This window comes from Falco naumanni, chromosome Z (assembly GCF_017639655.2).
Source record: "Falco naumanni isolate bFalNau1 chromosome Z, bFalNau1.pat, whole genome shotgun sequence".
NCBI classification, from domain to species: Eukaryota; Metazoa; Chordata; class Aves; order Falconiformes; family Falconidae; genus Falco; species Falco naumanni.
The window spans coordinates 41,439,261-41,458,421 of record NC_054080.1 but is presented as its reverse complement, the minus strand read 5'-3'; the positions used below and the strand labels follow the sequence as shown (position 1 = coordinate 41,458,421).

Sequence of the window (19,161 nt, the reverse complement as noted above, 5' to 3'; positions counted from 1 at the left end):
GAAAAATATTTCCCGAGTCCTTAAAAATTTAAATGAGCATAGGTCAACAATATAAATGGATTATTGTCTCCTTTAATGATAACAAGCACAATAAGAAAAAAGTTTTTGAAAATGAATTATTAGTGCTGTGTTTTTTCTGAAATTAGTAGTAGTACTGACAACATTGCATCCCATTTTCTTGGAAGAGAAGATGAGATTTTGGAAAATATACCAATGTAATCAGGCAATGTGTATAGTACTGCACTGCACATAAATGTCAGAAGAATCATGAAGAGAAACAAATCAAGACAGATTGCACAGACTTTCTCTCTGTGTTGTTAACTCTTTGAAAGACGTTTTAGATAAAGACTATCCATCTGAAAGTCTTTCTAGAGACACCATAGTACATGGAGAATTTGTTAACTTCATTTGTAGCAAATTATAAAATACACTATAAGGTCTGTTATTATTTAAATAGATCCTGTGTTGATCTAAAGAAGGTTATTGGATAAAATGGCCTGGTAATTTGTGTAGCCCTTCCTGTAAATTATACTTAAGATACTGCTAAATGAGACACAGTAGTGGTATATTTTTGCTTATTGAACAGTTCAGAAATTCAAGAAAATCACTTATATAAAATGATACATCATTAAATGTCCGCAAGGACCCAAATTTATTTCGAAGTTCTTCAAGTTCAGGCATGGCTTAGAGGAGTATTATAGTTTTGGAGGATTTGGGGTAAGTTTCTTCTGCATTGCATGTGATTGCTGATCTTAGGAGAAAACCACAGACATTCAAGATCAGAATAGCATTGTTAGGAATTTCTGCATGATCACAATTCTAAAATTGGAAACCATGCTGCCTCAGGTTAGACACCCACATAGCACTGAGTAACTTGATGTCTAGGTTGAATGTAGATGTTCATTTTTAAATATTATATTTGAAAGGATTGGCTTTCACTGACTCATTCTAACTTCTAAAAGTGAAGCTTTAAAAAGAATTTTAGGAGTCTTAATTTAGCCATTAGTTGAATATTTCAGAAAAAAATGCTTTTGAGATTCTCAGCTGGGACTGTGAGTCTGCATTAAGGCTGAGGAGAATACTTCACTGGGTTTAGTTTAACGACCTGCTAAAAACTGGCTTACCTTTCCAGACAAAAGACAGATTTTCACAAATGTCTTTCTGTTTTTCTTCAGGCTACCTCTCAGTATTTTATGCATCCAGCTTACAGGTAGAGTAGTAGTAGTATAGTAAATCTTCATGAAGACTAACAGGTTGTTCAAGAAGTTGAAGTGCATTTGAAACAAATCTTCCGTTTCTGAAATAACTGTGGACTGGATTCCACACATTTGTTCATTACAATCTCTTTTAAGTTTAATAAATCTCAAGTAGTCATTTTCATTCCCTTATCCTGTTAATTGCATTGCTGAACACAAAAGCTGAGTTATGTGCAGGATGGTTGAGCTTATCTCTACTAGAAAGGAGTTATGTTTGGTATCTAAAGAACAATAACAGTTTGCTGCCTGGCTGATCAATGCTGGATCAAGTTCACATTCCCAAGCTCCCACTCTCCCACCTACATGTGTAAGGGGTGGAAACAGCAAAGACAGGGAGTATGGGGCCTCTTGTACACAGAAATGTTGGAACTGAGGCTTGCCTAATAAGGACACGGCTGGCTTGCGTAGCAGTAAACACTGATTTTTTAATCCACTGCTTGTAGAAACATCCAAAGAAAAGCACAGAAATTAGCAACCAATTATTTTTTAACCTGCCCACTGTTTTCTTTCCCAAATGGAAGCAATCCATAAAGTCCTATGGTTATAAACCCCATTTTGTACAACCTCGCAAGAAATGAGCTTTTCTATATTAATTAGGAAAGAGTATCCTTCGAAATGGCTGAAATCTCTCCAGTTTGGAGTCCCTTTTAAGTAGTTTTAGTGCACTGGACACAGGATATGAAATAATGAGAAGTCAAATGTTGCTTTAGGAAATAATATTTGATTTTTTTTTTTTAGTGCAGAAGGATAGAGAGTTGGGCATGCAGCAGAGGTAAAAATTTTTTGTGATGGGAACAAGTTGCCACCTTCCCTCCCCAGTGGTCTAAGGTTTTTAAAAGAAACACACATTTTACTTCCTGGAAAATTTCTCAGTTTTCTATGCTTCTAGAAAGACATATTGGGATTGGAAGGAGTGAATATGTGGAAAAAGGTATTTCATGCCTGTGTATAAACACATACCATGTATCTGAAGTCTGTGTACCCCTCTGTAATGCTGACCCAAACAACTGTGACATGCCGATTCATGCAGTGGTCCAGTCAGAAGTGATCCCGAGGGTTCAGATCCTGCTGTTGTGTTTCCAGCTGGCTAGAGTTGGAAGGTCTTGCTTTTGAGCCCAATGCTTTTTTCACATGTTCCGCAAAAACACTGAGCTACGGAAGTACTTCTAAAGAGCAGATAGTAACAAAATTTGTGTAATGGTCGTCTTTCCCTCTCCAACAGTTCACTGTCTTCCACAGAAGCTGACATGAACGATGTCAATACCTTTCCTGGTTTATATTACCTTTAGCCATCCCCTTTTCATTTAGCAGTGCATCATAGTCAGACTGAAGATGTAGATGATGATCACCTGTTTAATCATGGAGGAAATAAGTGATTCATCGAAAACTCTTTTCATCTCCATAAGAAAGGGATGTTTTTCCAGGATGCTTTTAACTGTTCTGTCTACTCCCTTCTAAGCCCACTGTGAAACTTAAATGCCAAGATGAAGATGTCTGGAGAGAGACAGGTTTGAAAAGTCTATTGGCTGACAAAGCTATTGGTCAATACAAAAGTGAGCAGTAAAAGTAATGGTTCGGTTTATGGTTGTTATCCTTAGCATATGGGCTAGCAGTATTTCATGGCCAGAGAGCTAACAGACTTTTGCCTTGAATATGTTTCTTTGCTAGAGCTGTTGGCAGGATTTTTGATTGCTTCAAGGGATCGGTAAGACAGAGGTCAGTACCTCTGAAAGATATATTTTATTTCTTCAACAAGAAATAAGGTCTGCCTCATTTTCTTTGAGTCTCTGTACTGTAAGAGAAACACTGCTTGTCACATCAGTGGTGCAGGACTGTCCAGTATCCATCTTCAGACTTTTTTTTCTCTGTAAATATAAAAAAACCCCACCCAAACAACCAAACTAACAAAAAACACAACAAAGGACTTTCAAAGTCCTGTGTGGTTTGCCAGCCAGCACCTATCCACTGCCTACCAGGATGCTGGTGTTGCATGGAGCCAGACTGAGTTTTATAGAGGCTTCTATTATGTCAAAGAAACTTGAGCCCTTATTTTTGTCCTCCAGGTTCAAAATGTCTGGATTCAAATTACTTTTAAATGAACAGAGTGCTAGGCCAACCCAAAATCTGAGGGTTTATTTCCATACATGATTGTATTGAAAAGTGTTATGTCTTTTAAATATTCTCTTGCTGCTGGTGGAGGAAGGTGCAGTCCTTTGCAATCTGGATTGTGTTGAAAGGTTGCAGCACATGCGAATACTTCTCAAGCACAAAGGCCTAAATATCAAAACAAGAATCTGCTTTTCCAGTTGCTCCAGGGAGGCGCCTGTAGAGTAGTGAAAGCACCTGGTGAAATCAGGAGAGAAAAAAATAAGCATTTTAGCATACTCTAAAAATACTATAATATAGATAATATAATGCAATATGGTTATATATCATTCTATGTTACATACTATTATTCAGCAATAAGTAAAAAGCATATTATTTAGAGATCCTGTGGTCTTGTAGTCAGAGATCCTTTGTCAGATTATGAATCTGATCTTGAACTAAATGGGTGGCTACAGTGATTCATCTTTACCTAGGAACTTTCCCCACAAAGCAGGGTTGCTAATACAGATAGGAAGGATGATTTGCATTACCACTTTGAGAAAAAAATTCCTGCCACAGTATGTGAGAGTCATGTTGCAATGACCTGAAAGTACATCCTAAAAGTTATTGTTTCTTGGTGGTCCAGATATTTTCAGGAAGGGCAAGTCTGACTTGAACATAATGTCTCTGTAGGGGTGTTACGTTGAAGAATGTAAGACACAGCATGCTGATCTGAAAAGAGCATGTTTACACTATCACAGAGACTCCTGGAGGAATCTGAACATTTGGATTTATGGTATCAGTATAAATGACCATCTTTCCCAAAATACGGCTGATGTCAGAACAACTTTCCATTTCAGTGAATAAAGCTGTCCCCATGAAAACTGCACAAAATCAGTTGAAGGACTTGCTGTTCTTACAAGAGCTCATTCTGGACTGGATTTCTTTTTTAGTAATTTTGATCTGCCACTGATATACTGCTTCTTGCAATGCAGATGCACCAGTCATCTTGCCATTTTCAGTTGTAGCCCACTGCCTCCTTTAATCTCTCTACCAAATTCTGATAACAGTAGTGTTTTAAAATCCTTGCAGTTGTCACCCTTGGGGAATACAGTCAAATGTTTCAAGCTGTCATTAATCACCCTGTGAGCTACTGGATAAAATACTTTCCTGGATTTTCATTTTCTGAATGTTTTTACAAGTGATTCTAAGCCAGGTCTTTTCTGCTGAAGCAGTTTTCAGGTCAGACTGCTCTGAGGGTACATTGTATTCTCAGTTTACAGGTAAGTTAATTTCCCAACTTTTAACTAGTGTTCTTTTTTTCCTGTAAATTTTCTGTGTAGTAGGAAAACAAGTGTTTGCATTTTATCGTAGTCCCTTTAGTTATCCTTTACTGATGTCACAGAGATGATGGCATCAGCCTTAAAAAGTAGGCAGTATCACTCTAGTACCATAGAACAAAACTAGAGGGGAGTCCTTTTTTTAGTTTTATGTTACATGGGAGGGTGTAAGAAGGTACAAAAAGGCAATTTGTAGACCACTGAAATTAGCTACATCCTCTAGGAGAAAACATGACATGATGGTAAAATCTTAAGAATTTTCTGTGCGCTTGCTGATGTCCTCTTAGATCTGAATATATAAATGTGGGTGTGTATACATGGTGTAAAATTCCATAATTGAGACGAAAATAAAATCGCTAGAAATGAAAGGGTGAAAGATGACTTGACTGCATTAGATATCAATTTCCTCTGCTTTGCAGAAGCTTTTCTGAAATTCTGAAATTTCTGAAATATAGCAAATATTTTTATTTCTCCGTTTTCAGTTTTTTCTTTTTGCCTTCCAGTATCTGAGGACTGCTGGCAAGCCAACAAACGGGCACTGATTCAGTGTTCACCTTAGATAAAACAGCCTGCTTACTGTATCAATGTTGAGTGTTTTAGCATTAGAGTAGCACAGACCAGCTGAAGTTATAGACAACTTACGCAAAGGAAAAGTGCATGATTTTAAGTTTTCATTGAGTTATGAAATACCATTAGTAGCCATCACAGCCTGACCAATTATAAACCAGTTTCTGTTTCAATTTAAAATGAAACAGCTGTCCGTTGCACAAATATGCTATTGTTTTCTAGGCTGTGTACCGTTCTGAAAGTTCATTGTATGCATGGGATCTGGTCTGAGCCGAAGAATAGTTGGCGTAAATCATTGCCTCAGTTATATACCAGGATACTGGGCCTGTCTTCGCCCAGCTGGTAGAAAGTGCTGCCTCCTCCCCTCTGTTTCAAAACTCGGTTATGTTTAATCCTGCTGCTGCAAGAATGAAGGATCCTAGCATGCTTTGACATGTTTAAATGCTTGTTCCCGATCCAAGTGTTACATAGGACAGTGCCATTAGCAATCTCTGGAAGGAAGGCTTCCTAAGTCAAGAAGGATGTGGAGGATGGGCTAATCTCTTAATGTCTGTTGTGAAGGGATTAAAGTATGGCAGTTGGTGTTACGTGGACAACAAACAGGACTGTTGATGGAGGGTGATGCAGTCGTTCTCTCTTTAAATTGGGTGTGCCATCACCATTTTATCTAGTGTAAGCTAGCTCCTTCCTTTTGGAGTATGGAAGAATACAGTAGGAGACAAAATGTTGTTAGAAACATCTTTTCTCCCTCCCCTCCTCTTTTCCTCTTCCCGCTCTCGCCCCCGCCCCCCCCGCCCCTTTTGCCTGCCATCTCTTCCACTCCCAGTTTTCCCAGAAAAACTTCCCAGTCTGGCCATGAGCTAAATCTTACCAAACCATCACTTAAGTGGAACTAACAGTTGACTAACAGCTGCTGTGCTGTGACCACCGCTTGTTAGGCCCACCCTGTTCTCCTCACTGCTTGCTTTCCTCGGCAGGCTGTCTGTAAGGTCCTGCTGGCTCTTACCCCATGTTACAGTGCAGTCATCTTAGAGCAGATGAGTGTTCAAGTTATGATTTGCACAGCAGCCAGCACCAGGGACCCCCAGGTGTTGGCTCCGCAAGGTATATTACCATTATAAAAACTCAGCAACAATTCCGGTTGAGTTTCCTTCACTGCTGTGCAGCTACTAACAGGAAAACGGGAGCTACCTCTGAGTTTTAACACCCAATGCGTTTGCATATTCAGGGATTTCCATCCCGTATTGGTCTCAGGGTCTGCAGGGCTGAAAGGCAATGTGTCATCTAACTTTTTTTCCCTAGCTTTCTCCAAGCATTTGACCAGAGTGGCAGTTAGTTCTATAAAGGATTTAAAGTATAAATTGTTTCATTGTTGCTATGACCCCGCATTTCCCATAACTTCTTTTGTGGGAATGCACAATCTAATCTGTTAACTGATTGAGCAGAATATTGTTTAGGTAGTTGCATTAGTGTGTGTTTGCTGTTAAAGTAAATTTTTGTTTATATTCTTGTTCATTCTCTTTGAACAATGCTCTGTGCTTCTTCATTTCAGATGCACACAGTTCAAGAGTCAATTTACAGGAGCTTAGAGAATTACCATTTAGTAGACAATCTGTTGTGGCTGTACAAAATGAAAATATGTTGTTGATACCAGTTTCAAGTAGACCTGTTGTGAGTGTGAAATAAAAATCTATAGTAAATTTTTCTACTGTGATATCTTTATTAAGAAGTTCTTTGTGTAATGCTTCATAGTGAAGTTGCTTCTATTTAAAGCATTGAGTTTGATCTTGGCTTTGATCTGAAGCTTTTGATCTTGAAAGAAGGATGTTGTGGCAGTAAAAAAAAAAAGGGTAGGAGAGAGGTTTTTTCCTTTGTTTTTACATGATAAAGGGATACTGTCAAGATTTAGTATGCACTAATTGGACCTACCTTTATTTACTTACATCTGTTTGCAAAGTGCGTGCAGTTTTGTATGTGGGAGGGTTTGCTCAAATACATGCTTTAATGAGCCTTACTCTTTTTACAAGAGCACAGATTTTTCGTTTGAAGCTTTCGGGGGATTGTCATCTATAGCACAGAGTATCAATTATTTTTGAAATAGTGAAAATACCTTACTAGCATTATTTTTACTATACCAAGTGTGATGCAGTCGTATCTTTTATTGTCTCATTTTAAATGCTAAATATGAAGCACTTAATAAAATCCTGACCGAAGAATTTATAGTGTTCGAATTTTGCGTGGCTGACATTACTTGGGCCTCTCTGGTCGCGGCGGCGTTTGAAGATGTGCTTCGCGGGGCGCAGGCAGACACAGAAGGCCCGCGCCTGAATTGGGTCACCTGCCTGCAGCCTCCCGTTGAATAAATAAAGCATTTAACGGAGGCCTCGGTAAAGGGCTTGCTGTGCTGTAATAGGGGTAAAAAGCTGCTTTGGTTCTTGCTTTTAAGATGCGTTTCAGACCCTCCGAGGTAATTTAATAGCTGGATCCTTCGGATGTCAAGCAAGCTCTGGGGGAGATCTTGCGGCGCTGGGGCGGCAGCGGTACTTCCCTGGAAGCAGCCGCAGCCAGGCCGTGCCGCCCTCTGCGAAGCCGCTCAGCGGGTGTAGGAGGGCTAACGGGACAGCGCCTGCCACAGCCGGAGGCTTCACGGGAGCGGGGTTGGGACGGGCCGGCGAGAGCTGCGGCGGGGCGGGCAGCGCCCCCGGCGGGTCCCCCTCCCCGGGCCGGGCCCTGCTCCTCCCGGGCGCGGAGAGCCGTGCCGTGCCGTGCCGTTCCGTGTCCTGCCGTGCCGTGTCCTGCCGCCTGCGCCCGCACTGGGGGAGGCGCGGAAGCCCCGGCGGGGCCGCCCCGCAGCCGGCCGGCCCTTACGACTTTAAGGCAGGCTCCTCCTCTCCGCGGGGCTCCGGGGCCGGAGCACGGGGGCGGGGGACCCCGCGGAGGTGTTTCATTTCCGACCGAGGGCTGCGCGGGACGGGACGGACGGGACGGACGGGACGGGACGGGACGGGCGCGGCCCCGGGGGCGGCGGCGGGCGGGACGGGCTTCCCGCAGCGGGCCCCGTGCCGTGCCGTGCCGTGCCGTGGCCGCCGGAGCGCGGCGGGGGCTCCCCGCGGGCCGACCCGCCTCAGCGTCGCTCTCTCCCGTGCAGCCTCTGCAGGAGGAGGGTGAGACCTGGCAGGAGTGTCCACTCGTCCAGCAAGTCAGCGCCGAGGTGAGGAGAAAACCTTTCGCAGCTGTTGCGTTGCCCCCGCTTCTTTCCCTTGCAGACCCGCTCCTCGAGTTCCCCACCTGACACCCGCTCCCCGCCCCTGCCGCGCTTTTGCTTTAAAAAAAAAAAAAAAAAAAAAAAAAAAAAAAAAAAAAGTAGTTGGTTTTGTATTAGGAATAAGAGTATTTGTGTGGGCAAAAACCCCTCCATGTGCTATTACTTTATTCAACAATAATAACCGCACCATCTAAATTTGGTGTTGGTTGCCTGGAACAACGTTTGGGTGGGTGGCTGGAAATAAATCTCTGACTTGAAATGGAAGGTGTAAGGGACAAAGCGCAGAGATTTCCTCCAGGATTTCTGCACACCGCAGTGATAACTTTCCATTTGGCAGCCTGGTCTGGCGTCAAATTCATTCTTTGTGCAGAAAACCCTTATATGCTAAGATGGAGAACACCACCTCACACTTTGACCGTGCACAAGTAACTAACCAGATTACCTAAGACCGAGTCATTCCAGACGGGAAAAGTGCTTTTCCTCTTTCCAGTGAAGCAATGGAAAAATGTCTTGAGCCTGTTTATAGTTTCTTACTAATGCTGAATAGCTGCACTCAGGTTGCATCTTCTTCCTAAAAAAAGCATTATGGTTTTGAACTCCAGGTCACAAAATGGATGCAGGCAAACCAGAGGATCAGAAAAAGCGGGAAAAAGAAAAGGAAGCAGGATGAAGTTGTTTTCCAAAAGGTAAGGGTTCACGATGTACGTTTGTGTGATGGGATAAAGGGCAGCAGATCCAGAATGCTTTCCAGTGACACCTCTCTTAAACACTACAGAGATGTCATCTAGTGTCGTCAACAAAGTGATAGTAAAGGGTGTTACTAATAAAGTTTCAATGTCACTGTGTAATTATGATGAAAAATAATTAATAATCTTTTCAGATGTCTGTAATTTAGGAGAAAAAGTTTCTCTGTATTTATGTACATATTATGGAACATTCTGAGGTGGAAACAAGTCGCGTGCTTTCATGAGAGAAATCAATAGCACTTGAGAGCTTCTGACAGGACCTGCACCACTGTTTGCAGATTTTTGGATACTGGTAGCTGAGAAACAGTTTTCATGGTGGATATGGGAATTGATGTGATACATATATTGAAACAAGTGTTCTAACAGTGCGGTTGGCACTTTATTCAGAGGGTGAGTTTCAAAATCATCTATTTGCAATATCGATTTTGATTAATGGAAATGTGTCTAGATGGTTATTTTTAAAATTGCTGCAGAGGAGCATTAAAACTGAATACAGCCTGAATTAAATTATTTTTATACTGGTGATTTTTGCTTTATCTGTTGTGAAACATTTATTCTATAATGTTGAGTTGACCATTTAAATCACAGTGTAGAGAGGTAAGTATTAGCTGAGACTTTTACTAAATAGCTGTTTTCTGTCCTGTGGAGAAAAAAAAAATGGCTAAAAGTAAATTTCCAAATGCATTATTAGAACTATGGGGTTTTTTGCTTGCTTTGGTTTTACAAACAGACTTATAATTATTTTTTTAAACCCTTGTTACCTTTAAAGGATTAAAATAGCAGTGTGTTGTTTTGGTGTTTCGACAGTACTTCTAGAATCCGTGATGAATCATTGCTGTTTCTGTAGCCAAATTCTTGCTGATAGCATGGCTGCCAACTCCTGGGATGTGTTGCCTTAGTATGGGCATTGCAGTGTAGGACAAACGTCTATGAAGTGCATTGTTGTGTGTGGGTGATTTACCAGCTCCATGGTGAGGTAAAAAACACCAGATAGCATCCTTAAATTCACTACTGCTTTTACATTGTAACTGGTAAACGTCACGTTGTTGTCGTACTTCAGAATGACATGAATGACACAGGTAGCATAAACTGTTGCATCAAATAATTCGGGTTTTGTTTGTATTTCCATATGTGAATGTTTGTTTGCATGTATGTGTAGCATTTGTATTTACAATCATTTTATGTTGAGAGGAAGAAGAATTTTTTAAGTTAAAAAAATGTATTATGTGACTTTGTGAGCAAAATGCATTGACGGTACAAACAGCTCTAGTACAAGCCACAGTCTGCATGCATCTTAAGGTAATTTTTAAATGGTAAAGGGTAGGTCACCTGCTACATCTTAACAGCAGGCTTAAAGGTGCCTTATGCTATTACACCCCTCATCATCTTTTTGTAGGAGAAAGCTTCCTCAGTGCAAAACCCCTTCTGCACCCATAAAATTCCATTGGGGGTGGGTGGGGGTGGGAGTATTCTCCTACCACTCCAAGGTTTAAGAGAGAGAACTTTGGCATGTAGGTTTGCCATGTTAGAAATGCAAAACCTAATGTATAAACCTAAGATATACTTACTGTTTTTGTTAAACAATACATCCTGAGTAAGGTCTGTGAGCAGAAACATGAATTAAAATTGAAGAATGCACATTGTCTTCTAATATCCATAATAATTCTCAGGGATTCAGTGCAGGTTCACACCACTGCATTGGCAGGGTACTTAACCCCATGGGAAGAAAAAGACATTAACAATAACCTTACCTTTGGTAGTGAAACCACTGACTAGGCACAGAGGGTGGGAATTTGTCATGCTCCTTAAACGTTTGGTCATAAAAGTGGTAACTTTCCCAGTGCGGTTAGAGACAAGAGAAGATAAAAAGAGTGAGGGACCTCCCCGGTGATGGCAGACCTTCATTGCATTACTTGGTTTCAGAGTTGGTTACAACTAGATTTCCAGGATGGACTTACCTGTCAGTGTGCTGCCCAGTCAGCGTGGATGGTGCTAACCTCTGGAATTCCACTAGGATTCTTGTTTTTTAGCTATATTGGCTTGTAGCAGAAATGGCATCATACAGCAGTTTAAGTACTTGTTTGGGGGTAAACAAGAGACCAAGAAAGAAAGAAAGAAAGAAGCAGGTAATGGAAAAGTAAGGCACTCCTGAAGAGTGTGCTGTTTTGCCAGGTAGGAATAAAACCATGGAGTGAGAAGAGGGAGGTGAGAAGCAGAGCAGTAAGTAAACAGAGAAGTTAGCTGGTACCAGCTGATATCACAAGTGTAATTAAAACAATAATAGTGATGTATTTTGCTGCATCTAGAAAACTGAGCTTTGCTTTGATCTTGCTTATCCTTTCAAAACAAGCACTAACTTATTAAATGTAGCTTCTAAACTTTCATGTGTCTTGCTGTCCGATTTTCCTCTATCATTTTTTTTTCTTTGTGATAGGAAGTCCTATTTCTAATACAAGATGGATGACTTTGCTATACTGAGACACCGCCAAATCAAAGCAACTGCTTCTACATCCAAGTGCAAAATCTAGGACAGAGAGATAATTCTGTATGGAATAAGTGAAAAGCAGAATTGTGGAGGAAAGGTTGCTGACAACTGCCGGGGAATTGCTTCTTGAGAAAAGTTGCCTTCTAAAGAGTTAAGTTTGTAGGAGCTGACTTTACATACATGTGTATGTATTTAAAGGAACATTTGAAGATAACCATATGCTGGATAAGAACTGTGTAACTGGTAGCGCAAACTGTGCTTAAGGGGCATATGAACCAGTGGGGAAGCTCACGTAGAAAGGTGTGGTGCTGCTCTCCAGTGCGGACCCACACGTGATGGGTTATAGCAGTCTAACAAATTCCATGGGTGAGAAAGGCTTTCTAGTCAAGTAACTCTTTTGCTTTTCTTCTCTCTCTTTTTTTCTTTTTTTTTTTTTTTTTTTTTTTTTTTTTGGGGGGGGGCTTTTTTTTCCTTTCAGACCTTTTTGCTGCTCTGTCTCTGAAGTATTTTATTTTTTCTTAGCAGTTTTTATTACAGTGTTTCCTTTCCTGCTTCTTTTTCATCCTTTTTTTTTGTCTGTTCTTTGTCTTCTTTAGTCACTTTCAGCACTGTTCATTACTTTCAGTCGCTTTTTCTGTTTCCTAAGTTACCTTTTTCTCACCTTGTTTTCTGTTTATAGTTCTCTGTAGATACTCTTATTATGATGTGTATGTGTATATACACAAGTTTGAACACACTCACCCCTTGCATTTCTGCTTTTGTCATCCTTCCAGTTCTTGTACATTCTTTATTCCTCATTTAATCTTGCACTGTCTCTTCATCTCATCATTTATCTGGGCAGCATATCTAGGAATCACATTGATTATGTGAGAACATTAGAGAAGGTAGAACAGAGCTTGGAAAGAATTGGCTGGTTAAAATTAGTGTTGTTTTATTATGCTGAGTGTGATAGAAATGCTGTTGTTATTATTTTTGTTGTTATACTGGATTGTACCTGCTTGAAAAAAGATCCATGCCAGTGCTGAGTGTTGGGGAAGAGAAAACAATCCTTCAATCAGACTAGTGGAATTGTAGTATGCGATCTGTATCCACTGTGGAATTTGAAGGCAAACATATCTTTTATTAGGACTCTAATTCACTTCTACGTGAAGGTCACTGTTACAACATAAAAACTGCTCGAAAGGATTCCATCAGTAGAAATAAGTATTGTAGGTTGAGATACCAAGGGTACACTAGTTAGGGGAGCAACGAAATATGTGTGTGTACACGCACTAGGTAAGGAAAGACGACTTGTGCAAATTATCAAAATTGCATTTGTTTGTTTCACTTTTAGTTTGACTTTATACTGAAACTTTGAGGAGTAATTCAACTTTTCCAGAATAGTTTCTGCTGCTTTTTCAGACACACTGTTTTCAAGCGTTTAAAGTTTGTCTGCTAGTTTACTGAAAATGTGATTATCTTTGATTTTTTTTTTCCTATTGGTTGTTGCTATTGATCATTATTCTCGCTCCAGCGATTTACAATTGTCAGTATTTAAGCTCTGTTAATAACCTGAGCGAAAATGACTTTGTTGAAATAGCTGCTAAGTTTCTAATAAAAAAATGAAAACCCAAACCAGTTGTGATATGTATGACTAATACTAAATGCTGTAATTCCTTTATCCTTTACCAACAAATTCACCAGTGTAACTGAAACACAAGAAGCAAATCTTGTGATTTGTTAAAATGAGCTATGGTGTTATATTTCAAATAAAAAATGTTTTGAAGTGTCAGCAAAAAGTAGGTAGGGAGAAGAAAATACAAGGTGGTAGAGAGAGAGAGTTCTATTTAACTAGGGAATTTATTCAGGAGGAGGTGCTTCTGCTAACTCAGGTAAAAGAATGTTAACATAAAAGGCATTAAATATTACTTTACAACTTTAATTACCATGTATTTTTTGTTCCTCAAAATGAATGTTTTTCTTGAATCCACTGAACTGAGAATCAAAGCAAGGATCAAATCTGAAATACATGTCTTGAGCTTGTGCACTCTGTAGTGCTTAACGGCTGGAAGAAAAATGGTTAGAAATCCTGGAGTAGTCTTCAGAGACTCTTCATTGGAGTCATTCACTGTACTTCACCTTTCCAAATTCTGTTAATCTCACAGAACTTTCTAGGAACCCTATAAATGTATTTGCTAGCCTTCACTGATTACAGAAAACATTTAATTCCTTTGGCAAACAGGGATTCCGATGACAAATTTTATACCCACCTTATGCATTAGAGTGCAGTAACTTTTGTTAAGCTGTCCGAGCAACAGAGCCTGTCATTTAAAAAACTTTCCCCCGGAATACATACAAATATAATTTCAGGCCATTAAAACTAAACATTTTCAGCAATTAGTTTTCTGTCCCTGTAAAAATTCCTGTATTTATGGATTGTTCAGAAACTGTAATTGTACAGCTCAAAAAATTTATTTTTTCAGGGTAGTGCTGCTTAAAAGTTCACTTAAGAAACATTTAATTAATTTAATTTAAAAAAAAAGTAAAAATTTGAGTGGAGTTTGTGGTTCGGCCATAATAGTAATTGTTACATAATTAGTCCAGTTCTGACCCCAGTATCAGCTGTACTTTATTTGCAGTAGTGGTGTGTCAGGATCTTGGTTTCCTTCTCAACAGCACCCATCTCTCTTAGCAAGGAAGTGTTGTTGCATAGTATATTTCACATCAAGTGTCCCAGATGGATATTGTTATGATTTTGTCAAAGGGTGAATGTTCCTATTAGGGCACATTCAGGCCACGTTTTTAGATCAATGAAGGAACTTACCACCATGCATACACCCATTCCCTTTCAGACTCTTGAGAAGACCGTTTCTAAATTAGGAGAACTCGGGCTAGCACGGCCATGTGTTGAAATAGTTTGAAGTTTACAGGTAATTACATCACTGTTAATTATAGCTGTCCAAGCCAGCAGCCATCCTGTGCAGCAAAAGATTAAGGTCCCTTTTACTGTAAAACACAAGGTTTGTGCAGGAAACAAAAAGGCAGGTTTAGCGGAGAGATTTTTTTTCCTTTTAATTTGTAGGAGAAATGTAGGAGAAATACTGTGATGGAGCAGTATTTGGCAATCAGTCTCATTGGAGGCATTTTAATAAGGCGATGTTTGTACATGCTATCATATGATACTACCAAGATACTAGGATCTTCTAATGCCACTAACTTTTCAGTCGCTGTTTCTAGTTATGAAGCCCTATTTTGGGTTGTTGAAATGTGCTCCGTTGTACCTTAGTTTACAAATACCTTTTGTCTTTAATAAAACAGGAAATGGAAAATGTGAGAACAATTTTGTTCTTTTCAAAATAAAACCAAAAAGCATTTGATCGTTTTAAGTACTGCTCAAATGCCTGCCCCCAACAAGTGTTTATGCAGTGAATTCTGAGCGGTGATGTAGTGAGCTTTGGGAGCAGAAAGAAGGTTGTCCCTTTTAGGGCATTTGCAACTGGAGCAACTTACATTTGGAAGAAAAGCGGTATGCTGCATTCAAACACTCTGTAAGTTTTCTTGTACTATGGATTTTTTATTAGTTGGGAATATACAGTTGTGCATGGCAGCTGAATAATCCGTTTGATGTAAATGTTCTCTGGTTCTTCTTGAGGTGATTGACTGTAATGACTCCAAAGGAGGTTTAATCCTCTGCTGGCTCAAATGTGTGCTTTATTACAGTCTTACATATGTTTTATTTCAGTCTTACATGTGCTTTATTTCAGTCTTACGTTTTTTACGTATTGTCAGAAGTAGGCTTAACAACTGTGATGACCAGTCTTAGCTATTGTCCTCTTTCTGTCTTTTTTCAGTTTAGATTGTGTTCACCTACTGTATAGTAGAAATACATGTATAGGAGTCTGAAAGTGTGGACAATGTTATTTAAGGAAATACATAAGCACAAAAGGCAAAGGCTAGACCTTTTACAAAATCATAAAAAAGGTTATGGTAGCTGTTAATCTACTTTTTGATGGCCATAGTATTAAAGTAGCCATGAGTACACCTTAGCAATACCGTCATCCTCTCCTCCCCTTCCAGCCCTGCAAAAAACTCTTTGAGAGCAAGAAGGTAGCTTACCATTAAAAGCAATACATTCTTTGTTGCTTTAAATAGACAAGATTTATTTTTTAACAAATGTGTAAGTGGTACTATATTAATTTGGTCTGTGCTGCATATATTTTCTTGTGGTACTTTTCTTGTGGGCACAAATTGAGTGACTACTCACAGTTGTCTACTTTCTCTCATCAGACACTTTGCTTACAGGTTTTGTGAAACCTGTGCCAACATTTGAAACTAGACTCCAGTATCTCAACATTAGCTTAGATACTTATGCTATATATAAAAATATTATATGTATATATAATATATAAAAATACATTTTATATATGCTATATAAAGGTAACAAATATTTTTGATCTGATGAGATCTAAGACACAAGCTGTCTAGTATCTGTGACTTTATTGGGGCAGCAGTCTTACTATGGATGAGTGAATAGAAAATATTTTCCTTCTTGAAGCACAGGGTATTGATACTTCAATTTTCCATAGTTTTGATTCACAAATGATTGCCAGTGACAATTTGCTTTATAAATTAAATACAAAAAAATTTTTGTCCTCTTGTGCTGTAAATGTGTTCTAGTTAACAATAATTTTTATTATTTAACAAGAAAAGCTTTTTATTTTTATCCAGAAAAAATGCTGATTGAAAAGAACGTTAGGCAATTATGTTGTTCTGTATGTGTATTTTTCCCTTTTTTGGCTTTAATTTAGTCATCCATTGGGCTTGCCAATGAAACTTGTTAGTGCTCTAAATCTGCCATGTTCCTGTGAGAGGTGCTGTGGGAAAAGCCCACATAAAAGCAAGGCAGAAATGTGAGCTTCATCATTTCTGGAAATCCTAACAGATGCATGAGAAGGACGATGTTATGACTGTCCCAGCCACAGGAAACACTTTGGTTGACGCTTTGAACCTATGAGACAGTTTGGTCATGAGTTCCTAATGAAATCCAGTTCCTAAGAATTTGGATTTAATTACTTTTGCTCCTTATAGAATTTACTGTTTTGGTTCTATGAACTATATCCTACGTAGTCTTCAGGTTGTCTCCAAACGTGGTGAACACCCATGTCATGAGTTGGTCTTCTCCTTCACTCTTAACACAAATAGCTGAGAAAAAAAGAGACTTACGACTTAGCTTGGAAGACTGATGAGTGTCTTGCTTATGTTCTGTCATCCAGATTGCGAAAGGAAATGAAATAAAGCTAGGGATTATTAAATGTTTCCATGCTCAAGATCCTCTTTATTTCAAAGAAAAGATGATCAGCTTGGTGCCATTTCTGCAGTAACTACGGTTGTCTTGTTTTTATTTAAATTCAAGAGATTTCTCTGTGTTTTGGCTGTACTTCCGACAAATTTGGTGAAGCTACTCATACATTGACATGCTTTGCTGAACCAGGGCTTAGTCATTCATCCTCAGGATCTTTCCAAGTGACCGCTTTTCTGATTGAAGGGGGATTTGACTTCTGGTAATTGCCTGGAGTGCTTTGTACTGGGAGATGTGGTGTAATTTTTTTTTTTTTTTTAATTAGTATCTTACAGCATAGATAAAACCATTGGGGGGGGGGGCGGGGGGGGGGGAGGGGATAATATTTGAGGGAGGATAATTGCAGAATTGATCTGTCTTAAGCTCAGTTTCCTTCTACATCCTGCAATTTCTTCTGCCCTTTTTTGCCTGTTAAAGCAAAAGTAAGTGCCCTTCTGAGCGTTTGCCAGTTTATAGTGTGAGGAACCCACAAGATGGGATTCTGAGTTTATCACCCAAATTTACCTTGATTATGGCTTGACAAATATGGCCTGGTTCTTGGCAACAGGTATTACCCTGAGTAAGCCTCTTAGGTTTTCAAATGCTTAGTAAGAAATAGAAGGAAGTAAAAAACCCTGAATTTTATTTTTTGTGGAGCACAAGCAACAGAGGCATTAATATTTAGAAGTGATAACTTAAAGAGACTAGTAAGACAGGGGAAGTGATTTCAGCTTTCCTGGTTTTATAGAGGCGGATATATGAACAGAAGGTGCATTTTAAAACTTTTTCCTGTTTAACTAATTAATATACCATACTTCAGTTCTAATGTGGCCTCTTATTTTGTAACATCTGTAATATTTTTCAAGGAATTAAACATTTGCTTTTCTTTGAAAAACTTCCATGCTTGTTTATTAGCATGGGAGAGGAAGTATACGTGGCAACAGAATACCTTTCTCTGCTACATGCATTGCTCCTAATTTTACAGCAGCTCGAAGTTGCAGGATTGAGTTGTATAAAAGTAGCTGAGAGGTTTTAGACATCTCAGAACTATATACTACTTCATAGTGTGATGATACAGTTTTAATGCAACTATGTGTTCACAAACTGTCTTCTACTAAAGGCTTGCAAGGCACTTTTTTATGTAAGGAGCTTATTACCATTGCATGAGATACCTCAAAAACACGTAATGTCTCTCTTAAAATTCTCTCTCCCTCAGAACTGAAATTAGAATATTTATCTGGATTTTACAGATTGTAAACCAAGGCATGGACGGACTAGGTAACTTGTCCAAAGATACTTAAGAAAGTTGGGGAGGGCAAGGAAATGTACTGTCAAGTTTGGTGTGCTAACACAAACCTTCACGGGAGGGCTCTCAGTGTTATCAATACCAAAGAATTAAGGTACACAGTTTTCCATGAAGCAGTTAGTGCTCTGTGTGCCCAAGTATGGACAGGTTGGTGATATTTTAACCTGTATTAGAGATGGGAACACAAGCTAGTGCTGTGACTGCATCTTGCCAGGTATACTGTGAAAGGCCCAGTGCATGTAGCAGCGTAAGTGAAAAGATGAATTTGAGCATGGGAGGATTTGTTTTATCAATATTTGTATAGCAACAGAACATAATCTCTAGTAATGAATTAAGAGTATGGTCAGTGGTTTCTTACTATAAGTATCAAACGTAAGTGTTGGTTTCAGTGTACTTTAAAGGATAATAATTTAATGGACAGCTGTTTACTTTTTTGTCTTTGGCTGTGTGAGTGTACACAGTCCTACAACTTTTAACACAAAGGGGGAGTACAATAAGAAAAGCTTGTTAAATCATAGTTCTGTAGTGCAAATAGTTCTGATTGTAAAACTTTCAGGCACTGTATGATAGGCTGTTGGAGGCATAATACTTCGTTTAGAAGCTAGAAGTGTGCCAGTGTGTTGTGTCTTCATAGCACAGAAAGAGGTATGATGGACAAGTCTGCTCCTGTCTTACTAATTTGGAGGTACTGCAGAGCTGAGACCTAAGATAAAGAACGATTGCATACATAACTCTTTGCTATAGACCTGTACTTCCCGTAATGATGTGTGTTGCTTTGCAGCTACTTAAGACAG

At 39.3% G+C, this 19,161-nt stretch overlaps 1 protein-coding gene across 11 annotated transcripts in view; it reads left to right on the top strand.

Moving 5' to 3' along the window:
- Window positions 1-19,161, top strand: part of LOC121081017 (aminopeptidase O (putative)) — a 204,851-nt gene that overhangs the window by 116,319 nt on the left and 69,371 nt on the right. For 3 of the 11 annotated variants that reach the window (XM_040579584.1, XM_040579583.1, XM_040579586.1), the window contains 2 exons: window positions 8,397-8,459; window positions 9,116-9,199. In XM_040579584.1, the coding sequence (XP_040435518.1) occupies window positions 8,397-8,459; window positions 9,116-9,199 (147 nt within the window). Of the gene's footprint in view, window positions 1-8,396; window positions 8,460-9,115; window positions 9,200-9,393; window positions 10,688-11,693; window positions 12,217-19,161 lie in introns of those variants that run through there. The other 8 variants (XM_040579590.1, XM_040579585.1, XM_040579589.1 and 5 more) reach the window with 5 other exon arrangements.